Source organism: Ictidomys tridecemlineatus, chromosome 7 (assembly GCF_052094955.1).
Source record: "Ictidomys tridecemlineatus isolate mIctTri1 chromosome 7, mIctTri1.hap1, whole genome shotgun sequence".
In the NCBI taxonomy this organism is placed as follows: domain Eukaryota; kingdom Metazoa; phylum Chordata; class Mammalia; order Rodentia; family Sciuridae; genus Ictidomys; species Ictidomys tridecemlineatus.
Window position 1 is genome coordinate 69,398,396 of NC_135483.1, and position 25,423 is coordinate 69,423,818.

General features: G+C 33.6%; 1 protein-coding gene across 10 annotated transcripts in view; it reads left to right on the plus strand.

Moving 5' to 3' along the window:
• C7H8orf34 (chromosome 7 C8orf34 homolog) overlaps positions 1-25,423 on the plus strand; it is a 499,329-nt gene that overhangs the window by 304,688 nt on the left and 169,218 nt on the right. For 9 of the 10 annotated variants that reach the window (XM_078017141.1, XM_078017138.1, XM_040294025.2 and 6 more), the window contains exon 10: positions 4,936-5,012. In XM_078017141.1, the coding sequence (XP_077873267.1) occupies positions 4,936-5,012 (77 nt within the window). Of the gene's footprint in view, positions 1-2,979; positions 3,067-4,935; positions 5,013-25,423 lie in introns of those variants that run through there. The other variant, XM_078017143.1, reaches the window with a different exon arrangement.

Sequence of the window (25,423 nt, forward strand, 5' to 3'; positions counted from 1 at the left end):
AAGGATTTTGGATGTTTTCACCATTAAAAAATGATGAATGAGGAGACAGTTATGTTTAACCTGATTCAACATAACACAATGCATGCATGTGTTGAAATACCCTATGGCATTCCATTAATATGTATAATTTCTATGCTTCTATTTATCAGTAACAAGTATATTTAATTTAAATAAAAAATGAGCTAAATATTTTTTTAAAACAGAAGAAAATAAAAAATTTAACTATAGAAAATTAAGAACTGCTGTTAATAAAATGATGCCAGAAGAAAAGACATAAAATGGGAAGATATATTTGCAATGTGTTTGTCATTGACCAAAGATTAATATTTAGAATATGAAGAACACCTACAATTTAATAATAAAGATCAACAAATCCATATAAAAATAAGCAATGGACATTAAAAAAAAATTCACAGAAGAGGAAATACAAATGGCCAATGAACACATGAAATATACATCACTACCCTACTAATCAGGGAAATTAAGATCATGTTGAAATATTATTTTATAACCATTTTTGGCATTGGTTAAGAAAGTTGGTAAAACCAAACACTGGTGAATACAGAGCTGAGAGGAAGATAATATATCCCAGATGGATTATAAACAATTTTGAAAATGTTTTCCATTATCTTAAAATCTTGAGCATTCATAAAAGCTAAACCCCGAAGCTCTATTTCTAGAAAAATATCTTTGAGAATAAAGCCCTGACCTATGAACAAGTCTCATTGGTATATTTCTCCCTCTCTGCCTGCTCCTTTTTTTTAAGAGAGAGAGAGAATTTTTTAATATTTATTTTTCAGTTTTTGGTGGACACAACATCTTTATTTTATTTTTATGTGGTGCTGAGGATCAAACCCAGCACCGAGTGCATGCAAGGCAAGCGCAGTACCGCTCGAGCCACATCCCCAGCCTCGTCTTGGCCTGTTCTGATTCTGTGCTCTAAGGTTATCCTAAGTGTCCCTGATGTCTTGCCCACACCATTTTTTTTTACCCCCTCAGGCCTAACCATCTTTTAATTGCTTCATATGTACTTGTTCTTCTCACATGCTTATTGAGATTTTTTTGTGTACCCCAGCATTCCCAATATAAAACTAATATGAGACCCTTTTCATAGAATATGGTGGAATAACTCTCTGTGAGGCATAGTGATGTCCTGCCCTGAATCCAATTTTGAAGACTCTTGTGTCCAAATTGCAAATCTGTGAAACAGATTCACGTTGAGTGAAGAACAGATTCTTTGTGATGGAAATACACCAATGTAAATGGCTTTAAAAAAAAAAAACTAATATGAGACAGATCCCGGTTAACAATTTGCCCACTAATAGTTTAAATTCTATAAAAACCACTCCAAGTGATCAATCTATATATCTATATATAAAGGATATATAGGTATATATACTTTAGCAACTGTATTTACATAATTATTGAGCACTGTAGGGACTTAAATATCTGGAGATATTAAGTAATACAGATAATAATGTTTTGATTTTTGTAAATATTTTTCTTTCTTCTTTTTCTTTTCTTTCTTTTTTCTATTTCTTTCTTTCTTTTCTTTTTTTTTTGCAGAACTGGGGATTCAATTCAGGGCCTTGCACATGTTAGCAAGTACTCATTTTAGGAAGCTTGAGCTTTACCCCCATCCCTTTTTAAATTTTGAGACAAGGTCTCACTAAGTTGCTTTGTCTGACCTCAAATTTATGATCTTCCTGCTTCAGCCTCCCTAGCAGCCAGGATTACAGATGTGGGTCATTGTGCTGATCAGTAATAGGTCTGTGTTTAAGCCTACTTGCATTCAGTGGGGAAAAAAAAACCATTAAATTTAAGCTCCTTTCTTGAAATGCTAAACTCCTACATTCTCTGCACTCAAATATTAGTATACCCGATGAACACATGCCAAAAAAAAGTTCCTGGTTTAGTACATCCTTTTGAAAATTCCTTTAGTCAAATACTAAATCCCATAGTTGAATATTATTGGATTGGCCAAAAGTTGTCATGTGATTTTTATATGAACTATGCATCCACCTTGAGCCTGGCTCAATGTGTGTAAGTATTTTTATGAAAAAATGTAATTTGTGCACAAAACATCTTTCGACACAAGCAGAAATAATAAAAATAATGTCAGGAAGAAATGGAATGAAGCTCAACATTGCGATAAACTTTATAGACTTCTTCTAGGTTCCTGTTAGTATGCTCAGTCAACCGAGACAAAATTTCTAGACCAAATGCTAATAGAGATTGTTAGTTTTTGAGAAAAGTTTTCCATGCCTCAGTTTCTCCCCCATGTCTTATTTTGTTCTTCTCTTAAATGAGGGTTGAAAATCAACTCTGCAATATTTGACAAATTTAGTGACTAACTTTCCATCAACTTCTATGTGACTTAAAATAACTCTAATAATTAATCCCTTCTATTTTGAAAATCATGAGTTCTTATAAGATAAATTGCTCTGAAATAGCAAAATTGTTTAAACATTTGAATGCACCAATTATTGTTAATAAGCAACAACTTCAGAACTCTTCAGGAAAAACGTTCACCTCCTAAGCATTATAAATAAAAGGTTTCATGGTGGGTGTGGTGGTGCATGGTTGTAGTCACAGTGATTCAGTAGGCCGAGGCAGGAGGATCCCAAGTCTGAGGCCTACCTAAGCAATTTAGTGAGAGCCTGCCTCCATGACTTAGTGAGACCCTGTCTCAAAATAAGAAATATAGGACTGATGGTATAGCTCAGTGGTTAAGTACTTCTGGGTTCAATCCCCAGTACCATTCATTCACTCAATCAATTAAATAAAATGCTTTATTTTCATGATGTCTATTTGCCTTAACTTGCTTGTTTGATTGGTATCCTATCATAAGATTTGGTCTATATGGCAGAACTCATTTAACTTAATAGCTTCTGATAGGGTCACATATGTAAATTCTCAAATATTCTGGTAGCTCTTCACAGTTATCCCTTTCCCCTAAATTCAATGTCCGTTACCCAGATCACACCAGCCACAGCATGAAACAGGAAGAATTCAACCCAAACAAGAAGAGAGTGTAAGACCATGAAAAGTTGCCAATAATTTCTGGTAAATATTCTTTGCTAAAATATCAATACTGTAAATGTGTTCAAGTGAATTCTATGAGAGTTATAGAACATTATCTTATTTCAATATATTTGAAAGGGCTTACTAAAGTGCCTGACATATAATATTTGCTGGATAAATGACTACACAGAATCCCCATAAATAATTGAATGAATAGATTAATACACACATATATAATGAAGCTCTAAAACCATTTACCTACCTACTGAGAGGAACATTGAGAGTATTTCTAAGTTTTAAAAAAATAAGCAAAACCCCAAAGAGGATGGTTTTCCTTGCCCTATATTCAAAAATAGTTTTGTGATGTAGAATAGAACAATTTGATATTATTTTAAAATCAATATTCTAGTCAAGAATTTCAACAAATAAAACAAAGCTAATGAGTGAATTCTAAAGTTACACCAGCATTTGTTCACAGTTCTGAAGAATGTAATTTAGCCTTAGGGAATTTAAATTATTCCTAATTTACATCCTAATTTAAAGAGTCTATTGTCACCCTTACAACTTGGTTTTAGTAGATGGGAGTTCAAGGGTTCTTTTCAAGTGGATTATGATTTTTGAATTTAGTGTAAGTCTCATTATCTGTCTTGATTTTATCTTCTTTAAATTAGCTTCTTTTTAATGCCAATGTTCTGTTTAGAAGAGTAGTAGATAAAATTTTTACATTTATCTACAACTTGAGAAAGTATCTGCTTCTCCCAAAGTGAGTTTTATAAGGAGGGCTTTCTGTGTTCTAAAACGAACTCTACTTTTATATCTAGATAAACTCTATGCTATGAGATTAGCAACCTTTCTTCCTGAATATAAAATTCTGAATTATCAGAGATAAAGAGAGCTATGGGATTTAAAAACTACGATTATGGATTTGTGCCAAGTTTCCTTTTGTCTCTCTTCTCCTTGGTGGCCATTAAGGGCTAGAAGGATTTCATGCTTTGAATTTCTTCCCAGAGTACAAATTTTATGCAATCAAAAAATGTCTTCATTTACACATTAATCTAAAGGAAAATATTCATGATTCAGAAGGCTGTCTTTCAATATTACTAAATATAAGAAGTCATTTTTTAAAACTCACTGGTTTAAAATACTTTCCCCTAAAGGGATTTTATTGTTGTTGCTTTAATAGAAGGAGTTAATATTTTACAAAAGGAAGTTGACAGTATCTGGTGTAGATTATCTATAGATATAAATAATCCATATATCCATCCTTACTGCAAAATTCTTTATAACCCACAGAAACTCATGCTGCTATAATTTAACTCAGCAGACATATGGAACAGCTTGCCAAGATTTTATTCACATATTCGAATATAACTATTCTCCCACCCCTCTATTTAGGCTAAATAATCACAACCTCTTGCTTAATATATTAAAGTAGAAAACCTACCACCATGTAAAAACATGTACTCTTCTGTGGATTCTTCAAAAATTTTCATCCTATTTAAAAAAGAGAACACAAATTGATACTTAAATTGTGTAGCCTTGAAAGAAGACAGTTACTTAATGAATAAAACCAACAAGGAAATATAAAATTACAAAGAGAAAAAGAACATTAAATATAAATATATTCCAACAACTAGCTGAATAATATGCCATAAAAAGTGTTGCTTCATTTGCATAATAAGCTGCAGTTCTTGTACTTTTCTGATTTTATTGCACCTTCTAAATTAAAAATACTTTCATAAATTATTAAGCTAAATAAATATCATTCTTACTTTATTTTAATTCACAGACACTGATTTTTCAACAATCAGTGCAATAATTTTAATATTATTTTCACTAACAGGTTTATATATCAGAGAACTAGTAAGCAATTTGTGACTTTCATTTATTCATTTTAAAAAATTAAAATAGATTCTTTACCTGGGACTGAAGAAGCACTGATGGAGGAGGGTGAAGAATTTGAGAAAGCATCTAAATTAACAGGACCTGTAAGTATATTCATTTACTTATTTTAATCCTCCAGTCTATTATGGGAAAAACCTAAAAGGAAAGCAACATTCTTGAAATTAAAGAATATTTTTAAATGTGCATGCAACATTCTCTATATAGTCAACAGAAAGCTTGCATCAGTAGATGGTCCACTCTTTTTTTTTTTTTTTTTTTTTTTTAAATATACAGCAAGGCTGCAATCAGCTCTTTTAGCAATTGCAGACGTCTTGACAGAGAAGGGAAGGACCAAGTTCTGGTGTGATTGGCTGCTTACTTATGCATATGGTTCTAAGGGGCTATGTGCTACCATCTTAAACCTCAATAAGCAACTATGTGTATGTTAATAGAAAAAAAAGTTTTGCATATCCTGAAAATTTATATATTACTTAAGCATGCTCTTTTAGTTGTGAAGTCCTTGTGATATTTTTATTCATCTCTTCATAGGTGTATACTGGAAGAGAACCCATTAGGTTTATGATTTTTAATAAATGTGAAGGTTAAAAAAATAAATACAGAAAACCAAATCTCTGTATGAATTCTAAATATAAAGTCAAGTAAAGATTCTGAGTTGTGATAAAACTCAGGCGAATGCAATCTTTCATGATCTTAAATACAGTATTTAGACTGTGTGCACGTAATACTTCCATGTTCTCTGTATTATTTTGCTTTGGTTGCCATAATAAAGTAGACAAACTGGGAGCTAAAACAATGGAAATTTATTTTCTCACAATTCTGAGAGCAGAAGTCTGACATAAGGTGTGGCCAGGTACATTCTTCTGAGGCCTCTTCCTTTGTCCTGTGGATGGCAGAGAATTTCCTGTGTCCTGTGTCTCCCCACCTTCTTCCCTGTGTGCATGCCGCATCTGTCCTAATCTCTTCTTATCACCAGTAATATTGGTTTTGAGCCCACTCTATTAACCACATTTATCTTAATTACTTCTTTAAAAAGCCTATCTTCAAACATTCTGAGATACTAAAATAGGACTTCAACATACAAATTTTAGGGGCACACAATTAGGCCCCCTAACATTCTGTGATGAAATTACATTATTTAAAACTTTATTTGGATTATAGGATTTGGATAAGGGCACTATATTTTCCTATGGACTTCATAATAAATTAATTCTAAAACTTACTGAGGAATTAATGTATCTTTTGCTTGTTACTTGCTTTCTAATTACAGTTTCCCTGACCTTTTTGAAATTTTGCATTTTCCTTAGTTTTTTGTATATAGTACTTGTCACCTCTGCTATGCTTTGTAAATTATTTATTTATGTTTATTGTCAATCTCCTTCTACTATAACATAAGGCCTATAAGGGCAAGAATTTTTGTCCATTTTTTCCTCCACCTGCTTATGAAGATAAATGCACCTTGTGATAATCTGTCATTCCTTGTGCTTTGCAAAGGTTTGTTTGGTTGTTTTATTGTCTGTGAATACCACCAAAGTCCTTATTCCTCCCTCATGTCTGAAAAGATAATATGAAAGTCTTTGCATAATCACTTCCTCAAATCAACTGATATCCTGTCTATAGAATTTGTCTTGCTTAATGATACCTAGTACTCCAAGGAGGGTGGGAATCAGCTTTATTTGATCAAATCGTCTCCTAGAGATTTTAGCTTTATTTCCACCATGATTACATAGTGTTTTTCCAGTGAAAAAATTTGTGGTAGGTGAATTTTATTTGTTTTCATTTATCATTTATTAGGTTTTGGATTCTTAGAAATTCTTCAATTCTTTTAATGTCAAATTACCCATTTAAATACTTTTTGGCACTAAGTGGTTAAAAATAATTCATGGATAAATAAATATGAGGTCCTTGAACAAGGCAATTTCTGGATAGTAGCTACTTTTATTATGAGGGAAAATATAGATTGAAATATTTATTATTGAGAATATTGTTATTTTAGGTGAAAATGCCCTAAAAATACATCTGTATTATTTTGGAGTATAGTGTTTTTAATAAATCAAGAAGAAATTTGTGACTTTTTCTAAATATTAACGAAGAATTGGAACAAAACAGATTTTTTCTTTATTACTATAGAAAATAAGAAAATACTTCAAAGCAGATGTTGAGTCATATCCTGCAAAATATACCACAATACTGAAAACCATTTAGAGTATTTTCAACACATGCTTTCTCTATTTGATAACTTTCCCTATTGGGTATTGTGTATTATTAAATAAGCAACAGACCTTTGAAAACTATTTTCTCTAGTGGCTTAATCTGTGCTTTGAATATTTTTTGAATATTTATGAATATTTTAGTGAGGTAAAGGCAATGTTTTGATTTAAATTTTTATCCTCCCCCAAACAAGCGAGTCATTCTTCTAGAATTTCCCCCTTTACCTCCTCTGTCTTCTGGAAGAATGCCTCTTAGCATATATCCAACCCATCAAGATTAAAGCTAGATTTATCAGGCAAATACATTTCTTAAAAATGAGCCAACCAAAAGGAAATCTTAAAAAGAAAATGCCAAGCAGCAGATACTAGTCACAATCATTTGTATTATTAAAAATACAATAGCCAATTGCTTTAGACCCTTGTGATTGTTGAAGATTTAATACAAAAAATGTTTTTTTAAAAAAATTTCATAATTCTAATGATTTTCTTAATCTTAAAATTCTATTTTGTTTTCAAGGTAGTAAATAAACATGAATATGAAGGGAAGATGAAAAATAGAAAAGACATTTGACATTAATATTTTGTTGACTTTCTCCTTTTTAAATTATTTATTGCATTCCTTGTTCATAATGACTAGCTTGTCAAAAGCTGAATCCCATAAGACTGTCATTGGTCACCATTTCTTACTTAAAGTAGAAGAAAAATTAAGAGAGATTCCTGTAGGGAAAAGTTTTCTAAAATGCCCAGCAATTACATTTTTAGTACATTTTCTTTTTGAAGGTTTTTATCTATTTAGGGATATATGTAAAATTAACTAGAGTGATAATAGTAGTAGTAATGATATCAAGTATTTGTGTAGCACTTTTAAACTATTAAGCTCTTCACCATCAGTCATGTCTGATTTTTGCAATTCTGTGATTTATCATGTTATTTTTGACAATCCTTTTGTGAAGTAATCAGCACTTAGTTTAAAAAAATATTTATTTATATTAATTTTTTATTTATATATGATGACAGAATGCATTACAATTCTTATTACACATGTAGAGCGCAATTTTTCATATCTCTGATTGTATACAAAGTATATTCACACCAATTTGTGTCTTTATACATGTACTTTGGATAATAATGATCATCACGTTCCACCATCATTTCTGACTCCATGCCTTTACTTCCCCTCCTACCTCTCTGCCCTATCTCACCCCTATCTGCCTAATAGAGTTCATCTATTCCTCCCATGCTCCCTCTCCTTATCCCACTATGAATCAGCGCCCTTATATCAAAGAAAACATTCAGCATTTGGTTATTTGGAATTGGCTAACTTGACTTAGCATTATCTTCCCAAACTCCATCCATTTACCTGCAAATGCTGAACTTATTCTCTTTTATTGCTGAGTAATATTCCATTGTGTATACATACATGCCACATTTTTAAAAATCCATTCATCTATGGAAGGGCATCTAGGTTGGTTCCACAGTTTAGCTATTGTGTGAATTGTGCTGCTATAAACATTGATGTGGCTGTGTCCCTGTAGTATGATGTTTTTAAGTCCTTTGGGTTCATCATCGCTAGCAATTCGAGAAATGCAAATCAAAACAACTCTAAGATTTCATCTCACTCCAGTCAGAATGGCAGCTATTATGAAGACAATCAAAAATAAGTGTTGGTGAGGATGTGGGGAAAAAAGGTACACTCATACACTGCTGGTGGGACGCAAACTGATGCAGCCAATATGGAAAGCAGTATGGAGATTTCTTGGAAAATTGGGAATGGAACCACCATTTGACCCAGATATCCCTCTCCTGGGTCTATACCCAAAGGACTTAAAATAGAACTTAGTTTTAAATGGTTATACTGAAGTTGCAAAGGATCTTTATTCTTTGACCTGGGTTATATAGACAAGGTGGGACAAAACTCATTTTTCCCCAGGCCCAAATGTTCTTTTCATGGAACTTATCATAATTTGTACAATTATTATTTGTTAGGAACTAATTCACTGTTAAGTAACCCGTGCAATAATAAGGATGAGGATTGGACCACAATCAGTAGCCAATATCAAAGATAGGATTATTCACGAGGTTTAAGAAGATAGTGGAAAAGCAAGAATTGAGGGAGAAGTATAAGAGGTAGATGGTAGCAGTATATATAGAGCATTAGGAATTAGTCTTGCTTGGTTGTTCACAATTAAGAGGTGTCTGAGAAACCTAGCAGAATGACAAGAAGGGAAAGTACTGAGAAGAAAGCTAACACAGAAACCACTCATGCCCAATGCATGTTTCCTGGGGCACAACTGATCCAAATTTTTATTTTGATAAAGTGTCTACTTAGCTAGGTTGGAGGTAAAGTTTCATTACTTTCAAGTTTGTCCAATATTGTGCTTTGTGGATTAGTGGATAAAGCAGTGCATTGGATGCTCTGGGGCCAAGTGAATGACTTTCTTGTTCACTCTTTCCTGATTCTTTTTACTTCCACTCACAAATAGTGAGGTTTGGATCTGATTGTCAAAAACTGAAATTTCACACACATACCACATGTTCTCGAGGTCCCATGCTTATGGACTTAAAAAATGAATGAATTTGTAAAAGAACTAAATATAGTACTCTTTGGATAACAGCTCTAATTGGAAGATTTGGAGATCAATGTTTATGTTCATCTCTTCTGCAAAACACAAACAACAGACTTACAATTGCAGGGAGGTCTGATAGCAAGAACATTGTTCCTAAATCAATTTCTTCATTCTGAAACAATAAGATCAATTGCTTTTTGCTAATTTTTAGAAATTCTATTCAGTGCATAGGTCAGAAAAGAGTTTCTTCTGTATTTCTTTCCCCTGACTGAATGTTAATTAGCAGCAGAATGGAAGCCTCTTGTATTAAATCCTGGGTGCTTTGGGAAGTTATATTAAAAGAGGCATTCCGCTATGCACAATGAATATTGATTGCTAAGACAAAGCAAGTTTTGCCATCTGCTGAAATCATGTGACTTTTAAGAATATTCAGGTTGCACAAATGTGTTTTATTTTTCATCTCCAGAAGGCTGGAGAGGCTTCCTTTCAGGCCAAAGAGTATGTGTCTCCTTCAAGATTCATTCTTCTATTCCATTTCCAGTTTCCTAGATCTTTATTCCTTCTATTTCAAATTATTCATAGATCTGTACATTTGAAAGAAATAAAATGGTAAAATGATCACTTAGACTTGATAGCAACATAGCCATTTGAGGAAAGGTGTGAGAAAGTGTGGACTGTTAGACTATTAATTTAACTATGATTTTTTTTCTTCTTTTGTGGTTTTGGAGATTGAACCTAGAGGTGTTCTACCACTGAGCTATGTCCCTAGCCATTTTTATTTTTTATTTTGAGACAAGGTCTCACTAAGTTGCTGAAGCTGGCCTCAAATTTGTGATGCTCTTGCCTCAGCCTCCTAAGTGGCTGGAATTATAGATATGAGACCGCATGCCCAGCTTTAACTATGAATTTTGATACCCCTATTTTATATGTTGATTTTTACTAATGTTACTTTCTTTCTTTCTTTTTTGTTGGGGGGGGGTTAACCTGGAATTGAACTCTGGGATACTCAACCACTGAGACACATCCCCAGCCCTATTTTGTATTTTATTTAGAGAGAGGGTTTCTTTCAGTTGCTTAGCACCTCACTTTTGCTGAAGCTGGCTTTGAACTCAAGATTCTCCTGTCTCAGCCCCCAGAGGTGCTGGAATTACAGGTATGTGCCACTGTGCCTGGCATAATGTTGTTACTTTCCATACACAACCCTCCTTCATTAAAATTTTGTCTGTTACATCATTTTCAAAACCTTGATATTTTGTGTTTCCAATAAAATATCATCTATTTTTTCCTTCTTAGGTAGAATTTTATGGTAAGTGAATTATTGCACATAATTTAGATGATTTATAACTATGTAAACTGATTTAAAAGTTGGGCAGTGGACATATTGTTGACTGAATAGGTTAGTGAACAAGTTGTGATTTTTTTCTTGTTTTATATATTTAACTTGGAAAAAGAGACACACAACTAGATAGTATTTATGGAATTAAGACTAAGCAACTTGTACTCTTGCAAAGTAAAAAACAAAGGAGATGAATGTTCACTATCATCTCACCAAATAGAAGTCATAAATTATGGTGAATTTTGTGTCTTGAAAGTTCATGTTGACAAATTGCTGGCAGCTAATTGAAGCAATGAATTTTCTGCGATAGAAAAGTGTATCCATTTTGTTCAATCCTAAAGGCTTTTTACTATTTCTTTTTCCTTTTAGCCTGTGAAATTTCACTTGGCTTTTATGACTCATGGGCCTAAGGATGCCAATAAAATTACTAGAACTAGGTGCTACAGTAGGCAAGTTATCTAACCAAATTTTGGAATATGGTGGATTTTTTTTTTCCTTTTGACATTTTGGGTCTGTTGATTTCTGACACATTGTGGATGGAAATATTTCCCCAAACCTATGCAAATATTATTTTTTAAACATCTATGAGTTTTAAAAATGTAACTTCTAAATGTCATATTTGCATAGGAAAAAATGGCCTAAGATGGTAAAGTAAGACATAATAAGTGTTTAAACATTGATTGTAGCTTTGGCAATTAATTCAGTCCCTTCACATAATTTCACTGCTTCTTCGTTAGTAAAAGTAAGGTATTATTTCTTGGAATCAGTTAATTTTTGAAATAATGGGATGGGAGTATGACTTTATATGCACATATGCACAGCAAATACAATTGTTTTTTTAAGAAAAAATACCCAAGAAGATGAATGACAACGTGCTGATATTGTCCTGTGACCCCAACCATAATTCCATTACTTCTAATGAATATAAAGAGCTAAAAGGATAACATTTCTTTACATGAAAACACTGAAAAGGATTTTGCAGTTCTTGCTCATTTTTTTCTGAAGGTGATGACTAGCTGCTGCAAATTTTACTTGATTGGTATATAAATGGGTTGAAGAGGAAGAAAAGTAATCTGGATATGGTTGAATAACAAAGTGAAATTCTGTAGCTCTGATTTTAGGTTGTGCAGAGTGTGTGAGGGGGAACACATTAGGTTTAATATTCAGTTCCTTTGTGGAGATGGAAAAGCCTTAAGTTCCCCATAACAGGGTTTCCCCTTTTGTGTTCATCATCTACTCAACTAAGAAAACTACTTAGATGACATAAAATGGCTAGGGACAGAGTGCTTTCCTACATAAGTGAACACACCTGTGTGCTGTTATCCACCTCTCAATCACATTAATCTAACCCAGAGCATTTATTTTTTACTTGTTGTAAAAAAGTTGCATATATCAGTTTGAGTCTCAGGAATACACTGATTCAAAAAAACTGAGAAAATATTATATATTCCTGTTATTATGCTGACCTATCATGATTCATATTAAAAGAAAATTTGGGGAAAATATCTTCATAACTTTGTTGAAAGGACAGTCTCTTTGAGGAGTGAATGACCGTCTCTTTTAAGTTAATAAGCTCTTTTGAAAATTGAATGTAAACAGCTTCTGAGTCTGCTTTATTTTACATAATGAGCAGATTCTCACATAAAATTTTTTATAAACCCAATTTTTAGTGGTTCTGCACTATTGGAGTCTTGTCTTTTTTGGTGCCTATTAAAACAAATGTCTTATTCTCATCTCTTTAAGGTTGAAAAGGTTGATATTGATGTCTAACCACAATATAATATTGTTGTCTTTGAATTAATGTTAGATCAGATATTCCCAGCCAGTTTGTTCCAGGCTACTTGTGATCAGGAATTGGTGACAGATATATGGGGACCTCAGCTCAGCATTACAGCCCCTGGGTAACTGGTTGTGGTCTCAGTCCCAAACAAACAGCCTGCTACAGGCGCCTGTGTGGTGTATGAATATTAACTTCCTATGTCTGTTTTGATGTGAAAAATGATGTAAAACACTGGTTTAAGTTGCTTGTGATTTGAGGCTTGAAAGTAATGCTTTGGAGAATGACTGTTCACAAAAATCACACCATTTGTACTGTGTCCCCAAAACTTCTTAAAGGGTCGGAATATTTTAAAATTCTTGATATATTCCAGAAAAAGTCCATTTGGCATATTTATCAGGAACCCATAACTCTTACCAGAATTAAGAATTGTTTAAAAGTTTATACATGAAAACAACAATAAAAAACCTTCATAAAATACATTTGTCTTATTAATAAATCTAAGATGGAATATTTTCATCCTTTACATTAGATTTCTTAGTTTACTATTAAATTTCCTCATTTACTAATAAATAGCTTTTACATACATTTGTTAAATCTATGTATTTCATTTTTTATGCATTGTTTTTCTATATTGAGTTTGTTCATGTTCATTGTGCTACCAATAATGTTGCAAGTATTTTCATTAATTTTCTTTTGACTTCTAATGTTGCTTATGCTAGCTTTTATGATATAAAACCATAATTTTCTTACTATGATTTTTTTTCATTTTTTGCATAGTTTTTCCTTTCCAAATTTAGATAAAAATCTACCTAAATCTCTTTTACATTTTTTTCTTTGAACTTGTCAATCACTTTTGAGTTTATTTCATTGGTCATTATGAGGCAAGGATGTAGCAATAAGTTTTCAAATAACATTTGTTACTGCCATTTCTTTTTGAAAATGCATTAGGTTTAGGTTTTTGTCATTGTAAGAAATACCTGAGATAAATCACCTGAAAAGGGGAGAAAATTTTATTGGCTCACGGTTTCAGAGGTTTTGATCCATAATTGCTTGGTTCTGTTTCTGTGGGCCTCTGGTTCCTTGGGTCTCACCAGTACATCATGATGGGACCTTGTGCTAGAAGAAGTCCATTGGCCTCATGGTGGCCAAGAAGCAAACAATGAGACAGGAAGGGGCCAGGATCTCTATATCCCCTTCAAGGGCACATTCCTAGTGACCTAGCTCCTCCCACACGCCCCACCTAAAGGTTGTACCACTTCCCAGTGGCTCTATGGGCTGGGGGCCAAGCCTTTAACACATGAGTGTTGACATTCAAAATACAAATGATAACAGCATCCCTTCCTCATTAGTTTGGACTTAAAAATAAAACATCAATATTTGGACTTATTTTTTTTCAATTATCACATAGAACAATGTCATGACTCCTTATTGAATCTTATTTTTTGTTAAGTACTTTACAGACATTATCCTTTTCCCAACAGATCTTAATTGCTATCCAACTTATATGTAGGAAAACTAAAATTGAGGGTGATACGATAACTTGCTTAGAATCCCTCAGTTTGCACACCAAGGAGCCAGATCCTGTCCCTTCTCCTAAGGTGGTCCATATCTGGGTTCTATGAACTTAACCTATTATCTGGACAGTGGAAATCGACCTCTGTTAACTTGTGTGCTATTTCTATTTTATTGTAGCTTTATGTGTTTAACATAAAGTAAATAAAGCCTTCCCTAGCAAAGTCAAAGAATTAAACCATGTTAGAATAACTAGTTATTCATATCTTATTCCTAAAACATGACTTTTTATGATTTTTTAAAAAATATACAGGATTAGTTCAAGAGAAGCTTTGTGAATTTTTTGCTAGAATACAGCAAAGTACTCTTTGTTTTAGAAGTTAACTTGAGTTGCTTAAGTAAATATGTTAAGTAAAAAATTAAGTTTTTTCCTTAACTTCAAAGTTGCTTAAGTAAAAAATTATGTAGTGATTTTTGCAGTTTCTGAAATAAAGCTTAGTATTAACAAGAATCTCAGAAGTTAGAGATGGAATTGAAATCTTAACTTCCAATTTTGTTCAGTATGATTGAAACAAAGCATCTTGGGTAAAAAGAAGTGAAACATAAGCAAATATCTCTCCATGCTGCAAAAACAAGAAAAAAAGAAAAGAATTGTGATTCAGATGTCTGTATTTATTTTTCTTAAATATAAATTTCTGGAACTTTCCATTTCCTTTTTAAGTTTCAATGATTTTTTTTTAAAAAAATGGTTATTAAGAGAGTATTTGAATTCCATTAGAAAGAATAAATGCATTCCTAGACAGGGAAAATTTCTGGAATCATTTTATCTATGAAAAAAAATACAAAGAGTTTTGTGCCTAAGGAGATTGATGTCAAGAAAATGAAATAAAATATGAGCAGACACCTGTACTGGGAGACCACAAAAGCTGAGAAATAGTCATGGTTTCTATCTTTTGAGGAAAAAGAGACAAAAATATCTCAACTTAAAGAGCCTGCCACTGAAGGATAGAAAAATGAGAGCAAAGGGTATGTGGAACCAGGAAGTGCAAGTCATTAGGTCTGGCAGAGAGGCCACTTCTTCACACTTGAGGGCAAGTTAGTGATCAGCTTGGGGGAGATCAATGCTGCTTTGGTGAATTTGCCTCCCTAGATGGCATTTCTAGTAGATGGCCATGAATGAACACTCTCTGACGCTAATTTTGCACAAACTATTTCCCATGCCCTACATAGCTCGTCTCCATGATCCAAATTCCTTTCTCTTTCTTACCCTGTTTTCTGGGGAATGAACTCCCTTCCCACTCCTACAATGGACTTCTTCCCACAGATACCACCATTATTTCTTTTAGTCAAGTAATCTACAAAGCTGGGACACTCCTAGATCCCTCCTTCTGCATCAACCCAGGGTCCTGGCGGCCAAGCATCATCCTAATGTCTCTATTTACACACTCCATTGGAACTTGTCCACCCCAGGAATTCCCATCTAGTGTATAATGAAGTCCATGCCCTCTAGGGGGCCAGGCCTTCTTCTTGAGATCCACTGCTGTAGATAGTGGTAGATATAGAAGGGGTAATAATGGAGAATGACTCACAGCTTTTCAAGACTCTAAATTCTTTAAGAACAGAGACTCTAGCTGTAACCAGGTGAAATTTATTGGCTTTACTTACATTATCTTATTTAAAATTGCACAGTCACTTTGTGGGGTGAGTTTGTTTACCTCCTTTTTTAGATGGAGAAATTAAATTTACAGAAAGTCACACCAGTTAATGGTAGAAATGTGTTTGGTATGTCATACTTAAAAGCCTCCGAGGCTCACTCTGAGGGCCCTGCTGGGAGTCAGGTGATCACTTTCCACCTGTTTTGGAGGCCAATGAATAAATGCTTGTGTCATAGGAAATATATCCTGGTCTCTCCTTCCCATTCACCAGAGTACTTCCAACAGGATCTGTCAGAGACACAAGTTTTTGTATATAATTTGTTTTGAAAATAAGAATTGGCCTTCTATATAAAACTTCAAGCTCATTATTCAGATTATTCTGAACATTGAGTGATTTTTGATACAGCACTAAGACTATGTACAGCTTTCTACTCCTTCAGCATGATGCAAATGTCTTTTTTATTAAGCACCTTCAGGTCTTAAACTTACAAGAGAATTGCAAAAATAATTTCTTTACAAGAAAATTTATTTTGGAGAGTTTTGAAAGTCTTTAAAAATCCTGGAAAATCATGTTTCTTCTGGTGAAATAACAAACACATCCAATTATATTAAATAAAAGTTCATTAAATATTTTCAGGACTGATCAAATCAGACATAGGAGGAGGCTACAGTTATAATTTCTTATTTAAATTATTTGCAATTATATTTGACAAATTCAGACTTTACAGATTTAATTGGATATTTGACTGCAACTTCAAATGACTCCTGAACTTGAAAGAAAGCACTAAGGGGGAAAAAAAGTTATCATTAAAGAATAACTGTTAGATATTCACAAGAAAGAGGTTTATACTCAAAGATAGGCCCTAAGCAGTTCTATCACTTTCGTTTTTTTTTTTTTTTGAGAGAGAGAGAGAGAGAGAGAGAGAGAGAGAGAGAGAGAGAGAGAGAGAGAGAGAGAGAGAGAATTTTTTAATATTTATTTTTTAGTTTTCGGTAGACACATCTTTATTTTTATGTGGTGCTGAGGATAGAACCCAGCACCCCAGACACCCATGCCAGGGGAGTGCATTACCACTTGAGCCACATCTCCAGCCCTCACTTTCATTTTTAATGGACATGAAACTTTAACTCTGTTATTCCAATATATATATGAATATATATGTATAATATGTAACAAATATTTATATGTATATGCATGTATATATATATATGAGTATGTGTATATGTATGTATATATATTTGGAGTAATATATATTTGGAAGTTTAAATATATATATTTTGAATAAATATATATATTTGAAAATTCAAATCATCTGTATATTTTTTGGTGGTACTGGAGATTAAACCAAAGGCCTTGCACATGATAGGCAAGCCCTTTACCGTAATGAGCCATCCTTCCCCCAGTCTAAATTTTTGAAACATCAAATTTACATATTCCTTTCTTTTGTGGAACTGCCTAGTTATTTAAATTCTGTCCTGGGAGGCTTATTCTACAACATGGAATTAGTTGATGACCTCAGGTTCCAGAATACCTCAGTAGCATTTGGGAAAGACTCCTATACCACTGTTGACTGAAGTTTCCTACTGAATATCAGGAGAACAATGTCCTCCATTTCTTAGACTAGTGACTTTTTCAGACAGCTGTTGACATAGAAGGAAAGCAAAAAAACTTAACAAAATATCTATCGAATACTGGAAATTCAAGCATAATGTACTCATTTTATCTGTGGTTTCAAGACTTTGCTCAACCATGATATGCAAATGCCAAGTAAATAGTAGATTTTTGATGCGCTTTCACACAGTCAATAAAATAGACTGCTACAAGGCAAATTTTGTCTTTCTGTGTCTCTAAGGCTGGTTTTTAAAAATTAGTAATGTTTATGTGTGCATTTCAGCTTATAAAATACTTTTTTTTTGAGGGTGGGTGGGTGGGTACTGGAGATTGAACTCAGGGACACTCGACCACTGAGTCACATCCCCAGGCCTATTTTGTACTTTATTTAGAGAGAGGGTCTCTGTGAGTTGCTTAGTGCCTCACTGTTGTTGAGGCTGACTTTGAATCGAGGATCCACTGTCTCAGTCTCCCGAGGTGCTGGGATTACAAGTGTGAGCCATCACACCTGGCTATAATACTTTTGTTTTATTTTAATAAATCTGGAACTAAGTGTTGTTGTTTTCTCCATTTTAAAGATATAAAAAGATACTCAGAAGGAATACATCACCCCAAATGAATAGAATTATAATTCCTTTAGGCTTCTTTTGAATGTTCTTTAAAATTTTAGCAAATAGGTGGCAGTATAGCTTGCAAAATTATCAATCAAATTATTTTACCCCTGTGTGATGTAAGTCCAGAGATTTGCATGATGTGGATTCTGGGATTCTAGTCAATGATATTTTTACCAATAATGTCATAGAGAATATAATTTATGTCACAATAAGTCATATTTATCTCAAGATATTCAGCACCTTGCATACTTCCAAGAAGATGAGGTGCTCAAGAAAGGTTTGTTGGGATGAACTGGAAGAGGAAAAAATCACTCTAGAAATTTCAGGTGTTCTTTTATTTGCTAATAATCATTCATTTTCCCAAGTGGCTATTAAGTGGAAGATCATTCTGTACTTCAAAAATAGTATTATAACTCTTTTAACTTCATTTAAACCTGCAGCTCTGGTTTGCAGAATCTGTTTATTAATCTGGGGTTATAGGATGATAAGGGTCTGAATAATTTCCATTTTGTGGTATTAATTTTTTAGAAATTTTGTTTTGCATCTAATTAAACAAGAGAAGCACCAAATGCAATGTCTGACTACAATGAGATATTATTATTGTTCTGTGGCTATTGAATCAGTATAACTATAAACAATGGGGTTTAGGTTTACTGTGATTGATACTGTAAAGCAGGAGTTTTGGTACATGTAAGACGTATATGAACATGCTTCTAGAACAGACTTAGAAAACAGGCTTCCAAAACAAGCTTGAGAGCTCACCTCAGGCAAAACACACTTAAAACTATCTTATTTTGAACTCTTATTTGAGGAAAAATAAAATGCTTCATATCTTCAAAGTCTTCATCAATTACTCCTCCATATTCTGTCCTTGTTAGGAAATCAATATTCTCCCAGACATTTCTCTTATCCTTGTATATAAATACCCATTATTTTTTCATGACACAGTTGGAGGACACAGTATTATGTTTATCAACACTCTGCATTGCAACTTCCTATCATTCATCTTCAATTCTAAATAAAAATTCTTCTGACATTTATATTATCTACCCTAATGTCAGTTTATCACTTAGTTTGTTTTGTGCTGCTGGGTAATTCACAATGAACTTCTAGTTTAATTGATTTATGACTCAGAGTTCTAGAGACTGAGGGCTAGTATGTAATAAAGGCCTTTCTGCTGAATTGTCCCGTCAAAGGCAGAAGTGCAAGGGTTTGGGGGGTGGGGGCTGACAGGGGAGGGGGGGAGAGAAAGGACAGACTGACTTGTTTTTTTATAAGGAACCAACTCCTATGATAACCCATTCCAATGGTGATGCAGAACCTTCATGACGTCATTACCTCTCTTACTTCCAACACTGTTACTTTGGAGGTTAAGTTTCTAACACTTGCTTTTTGGGAGATTTATTCAAACACTCCTCAGTCATTGAGGACTTTTGTTATGATGCAACTAAATAATCTAGTGTCCTATCTTCAAAATTTCTTTACATTTGACTCTTCTGTAATTTCCAACCAACATCTGACACCTAAGGCCAGAGCTCAAATCTCAGCATAACCTAATTCTGTTCTACCTTTGGACTTGAACTCTAGTGTGTCATTCTCTAATGATAACACCCTCTTTCCATTTTCTGTTTCCTTTAGTCTCACTGTTCTTTTTTTTTTTTTTTTTTTTTGACTTATGAGCTCCAGGGCCTGAGTCATTTCCTCCTTATATCCCTTATTTAATGAAGACTTCAGTAGTGAATCTTATCAATCCCTTGCTCTAGTCTCCCTTTGCTAATTCTCAGTTTTAATTTTTTCTTGATGGTCTATCTCATTCTCCATACCAACTAATCCAAACCTGACCCTAGACTCCTACTTCTTAAGATAATAAACAAAACGAAACCAACCAAACACTAATAAACAAATAAAATCAGATAAACCAAATTTGGTTTATCAGACTTGAAGTCTTTCAATATCCCATAAACCTATACTCGTCTGTGAGGACAGTCTCTTTCCTTTTTTGTCATCCAGTTGCAGAAGAGAGGTTTGAATTGTCCTGTTCCAAGATTGCTGTTTAAGAATTCTTCCTTACCATTTTAAAAAACACACTTCTTCTTTTGCTGTGGTTTCATACCTTCCTTCCTACTTTCTTGCAGACTATAAACATTTCCAAGCATCTCTCATTAGCAACAAAATATGTGAATGATTTCATGTTCCATCTTTAGCTGCTATTGCTCCCACCCCTGACTTTTACATCATAATCTTAGAAAAAAATGACTCTGTTTCTGCTATGAACTGTGTTACCCAAAATCAAACGTTGAAGCTTAATCACTAATGTGATAGTAAGAAGAGGTGGGACATTTAGGGTAGGATCAATTAATGAGAGTGGAGTCCTCATGAATGGAACCAAGAAACTTATAAAAGGGCTTGAAGGAGTGGGTTTATTCCTTCTTTTGTGCCTTATGAGGACACAGAATTCATCCTCTCTAGAGTCTATAGTAACAAGTGGCCATCTTGGAAGCAGAGACTAAGTGACTCAACAGACATTGAACCTGCTGATGCCTTGATCTAGGACTTCCTAGCCTCCAGAAGGGTAAGTAAACATATTTCTGTTCTTTATAAATTATCCAATCTCAGGTATTTTATTATACAGAGTAATAAATCTTCTTTTGCATGCATTCTTTATTTTATTTTTGGTGCCAGGGGTTGAACCAGAGACGCTCAACCACTGAGCCCCATCCCCAACCCTTTTTTATTTTGAGAAGGGTCTTGCTAAGTTGTTTAGGGCCTCACTAAGTTGTTGAACTTGTGATCCTTCTGCTTCATCTGAGTCACTGGATAACAGGTGTGTGCCACTGCATTTGGAAGTACTCATTAATTTGGTTTATCAGACTTGAAAATTTATTCTTTAATATCCAAATCAAATAAACTTCTTTCAGCATTCATTGTATTTATGGAAATAGATATGCTCGACTACTACCTCTTGACTACTACCTCTTTCTTCCGATAGTTCTGTTTTCTTTTGTTATCTCTTTTCTTTTCTTCTCATCTGACTTCCTGACTATCTGTTCTCATCCCTCTTTACCAAATCTCTTCTGCTGACCCCTTAAATGTTTCTATATAACAGTGCTGCATTTTATTTGTCCTCTCATCTTGTCACTCTGTCTGGGTGATAACATTCATACCCATTGACTTCTATTGATTAAGTCCAACTCTCTTTTCTGGATCTCTCTCTGAGGTTCAGAATTATATAAACCAAACCAACCCAAAAAACCATCACTGACAATGAAGAAAAAGAAGAAGGAGAAGGAGAATAACAATAACAACAACAACAACAACAACAACACAGAACCTATTCACTACTGTCCGATGACCATTTTGATCTTAAAATATCAAAGCTGAAATTATTTTAACTTCCTGTTTTAGCTTTAACACATTAAGTTCCAAGTTTCCAGTTCTGTTAGTATTTCAACAAAATTGACAAAGGTGAGTTAAAGTATGTTGGAAATCATAATCTAAAGCTTATATGTAAATTAATATTAGTTAATATTATAATAATAATAATTATATTCTTATTATTACTCTTAAATAACTATATTATATATTATATACTCTGTATAAGTTTTTACAGGAGTTCCATACTTGGGATAATGGGACAAAATGGTCTAATTAAATTTTCTCACTATATCTTATCAAAACCACTTTGAAACTTATCTCTATGTCTTCAGACTTATTCTCCATCAACTTGTTTTATCAAAAACTAAGCAGATAATTTTAAAATAAAAAACCTAACCATGTTGCTGCTTGGTGGTAGGCTAATATTCAAACTAGCTAGTTGAGCATTCATGATGATCAATAAACTCAAATTTCTGTCAACCTTATGTCTTGTTCCTCTAGTCATTGTGAATGGTTAGCCACCCTTGAAATCACACAGGTTAATTTCAAGCCTCCATACTTAGGTTTTCTATATTCCTACTTCACAGGAAATATTCTTAGCCTCCTGGAAATCCCCATCTTCTATTAGTGTTAAGCTTCCTAAATCCTTTCCTGACTTTCTTTGCATATGTATTTCCTCTATGCTCCAATTGCTGCTGCATTAGTGTGCTTACTTCAATCTCATGTGCTATGATTTCTGAAGGAACTTTGCTACTAATCTATTTCAGTCTATTGGATTCTGGCTTCTTGAGATTAGGAAATGGTCTTATTTATTTTCACTCCACAGCCTAGCTATGCATACAAAGGAATGAATGATAAATGGGTCTCTGGAAATAAAAATCTATTATATCATTGTTGATGTTCTTACTTGATTGCCTTTGTGTTGCTTCATATCACGATTAGTCTGTGGCTATTGTGTTCAAGAACAGACAAGCTCAAGAGGATCTAAATTCAGAAAGAAATGGAAAAAATACTCCAATGATTCCCTAATATTCAGGATAGATGCAGAAAATCTGTCTTTCAGTTCTTTGAATTAGTCAATAAATCGAGAATTTGTCTAGTCATTGTATCAAGTGCTGTAGAGAATATAAAAATTTGGTGGATGTAATTTCTATTATCAAACCTTGTGTTCCAGACATAGGTTAAGAAATTCACTAGAAATCAAAATTAACATACAATGTAGAAAAATAATACAAGTTGTAAAATGACTTATATTTACTGATTTTTTTTCAATGTGCCAGTTTTGATTCTAAGTGTTTTCATGTAACTTGTATGATTTATAATTTTTATATCAGACCAATGATATTATCTGTTTACTAATGAATAAATTAATGAAAGATTAATTAGACTTTCTTAAAGACATGGCTTATAAGTGGTTCTGTGAAAATTCAAACCCATTTAATCTGCTTACCAGCTCTCTAGAGCCCAGTACCATGTAGGTTGAAAGGTTAAAATGAAGGATTAAGATAAATATTATTACTAAACACTAATGTAGACTTAAAAGATAACAAAGAACTCTTAAGAAAATGGAATTTGAGGAAAATCTTAAATGTTGGAAAAAAATTTGAATGTAAAAGAAAAGAGGTAAAACACAGCAGGTGAGAAGGCAATGTGGGGAATCCTTGGAATTTAGAATAAATGACTTCCTTGCAAATAACCCTAGAAACTTGCATGGTGGTAGGTAGCAGATGGTTTGTGTTCCAGAACAACTTGGGCCTAGTGTATGAAATCCAGCCCCAAGGTGCCATGAGACCAATAGAAGAGGCAGACGGATCTAGAATTGTACCAAATGCAATTTATTGAGGGACTTACTGAGAGAAGCATGGTCCTGGATTGCAGCAAAGCTAGTTGGAGCCCCACAATTTGGATCAGAAATAGGAGCATATTTATGAATTAGGACAAAAGTGCCTTTATCTTGACTGGAATATATTCTTTTAACTTACGATAACATAAAAAATTCAGGTGCATCCATGTCAGGTTCTGTTTGTAAACCCCACATATAACTCCCTTCTGCCTACAGTTAACCACCCAGTTATCCCAAACTAGGAGGGACTGATTAAGTTATAGCTCTTAAAACCTAAGGATTTTACCTCTGAATATTCCTTTATTAACACTGATGCTTTGGGTGGATACCTCATAACCAGACCATAACATCTATTTATAATTTGCTGGGAAACTATGTAGGAAAAATGTAGGGCAATTGCTCAGGGGCAATCATGGTGATTATGACACAAGTGGTTACAGTTGCATGAAGCTGAAGCCATACAGTTTATTATGGAATTGTAGAAACAATGGTAGGTTGTGGATCTTGACTATTACATTGAGGACAGCAAGTATTCTCTGGAGATCTCCTAGCATGTTTTATTCATTTGGAATTTTAGAAAGAATAACTTGACCTAGTGATGACGTTGGGGACATGGTAGAGTTAAATTTGAATCTAGAACAATTTTAGAGATGACAAGAACACCAATTAGGAGCCTTTCTTATGCCCTGAGTATGATGATGGGTAACATGGGAAAACAGCCATTTCTTACTTTTCCTTTCACCTTGTGCAATTGTTGTTATAACTTCATAGAGGCATCATTTATAAATTATAAAACACACCCATTTTAAATATATAATTCAATGTTTTTGGTTCATTTCCTGAGTTTTGAAACCATTATCATAATCCAGTTTTAGGACATCATCATCATCATCCCAGTAATATTTCTCATGTCCATTTACAGTTTTTATTCATTCCTACTCCCAGTCCCAGGCAATCAGTTATCCCCTCTTCCCTGTAGAGATGTTCTTATTCTGGGCATTTCACCAAAGTGGAATGATACAGTATCTGATCTTTTTTTTGTCTGGCCCCATTTCATTTAACTTAAAATCTTTAAGGTCCATCCATGTTGTAGTGTGATCAATAGTTTGTTGTTCTTTATTGGAGAATAACAGTGTTCAGATACCACCTTATATTCATGAGTTGATGGGCACTTAGTTTTCTTCTAATATTTCTAATATTGGGCTATTATGAATACTGCTGCTATGAAGATTCTTTTACATGTAAGTCTCTCATGGGAGATTCCTAAGACTAGAATTGCTGGGTTTTCTGGCAAATTCATACTTAACTTTAAAAAATTTCTCCTTCACAACTTCGAAGAGTACAAGATAAAGCTAGGAAACCTAGGATTATCACATGGTTCACCCATTTCACTCCTAGGTATATACTTAGAAGAATTGAAAACAGAGTGTACAAAGATAAACTTTTGTATGACTGTTTATATTAACACTATTCCTAATAGCCAAAATTTGGAAACAACCCAAGGTCCATGAACTCATGAATGGGTAAACAAAAGGTAATGTAGCTATACAGCTGAATATTACTCAAGAATAGTAAATGATGTTCTAATACACGTTACAACATGAAATAACCTAGAAAAGGTTATGCTGAGTGAAAAGAAGCCAGACACAAAGATCACACATTAAGTTCCACTTACATGAAATATCCAGAAACAGAAAATATATAGAGACACAAAGCCAATTAGAGGTTGCTAGAGGCTGGAGGAAAAGGGAAAAAAGAAGAGTGACTGCTTAATGTGTTTGGGGTTTTCTTTTGGGATGATGAAACAATTCTATAATAAGATAGTGAGGAGGGTTACAAAACATTGTAAATGCACTTAATTATCACTCAATTGTACACTTTAAGATAGTTAAAAATAGGGTTATAGGTATTTCATCAGAGTAAAAAAAAATAAAGTTGTGTGTGATCACAAAAAAGAAAATTCTAGACTCCACATGAAGCGAGTAGATTGATC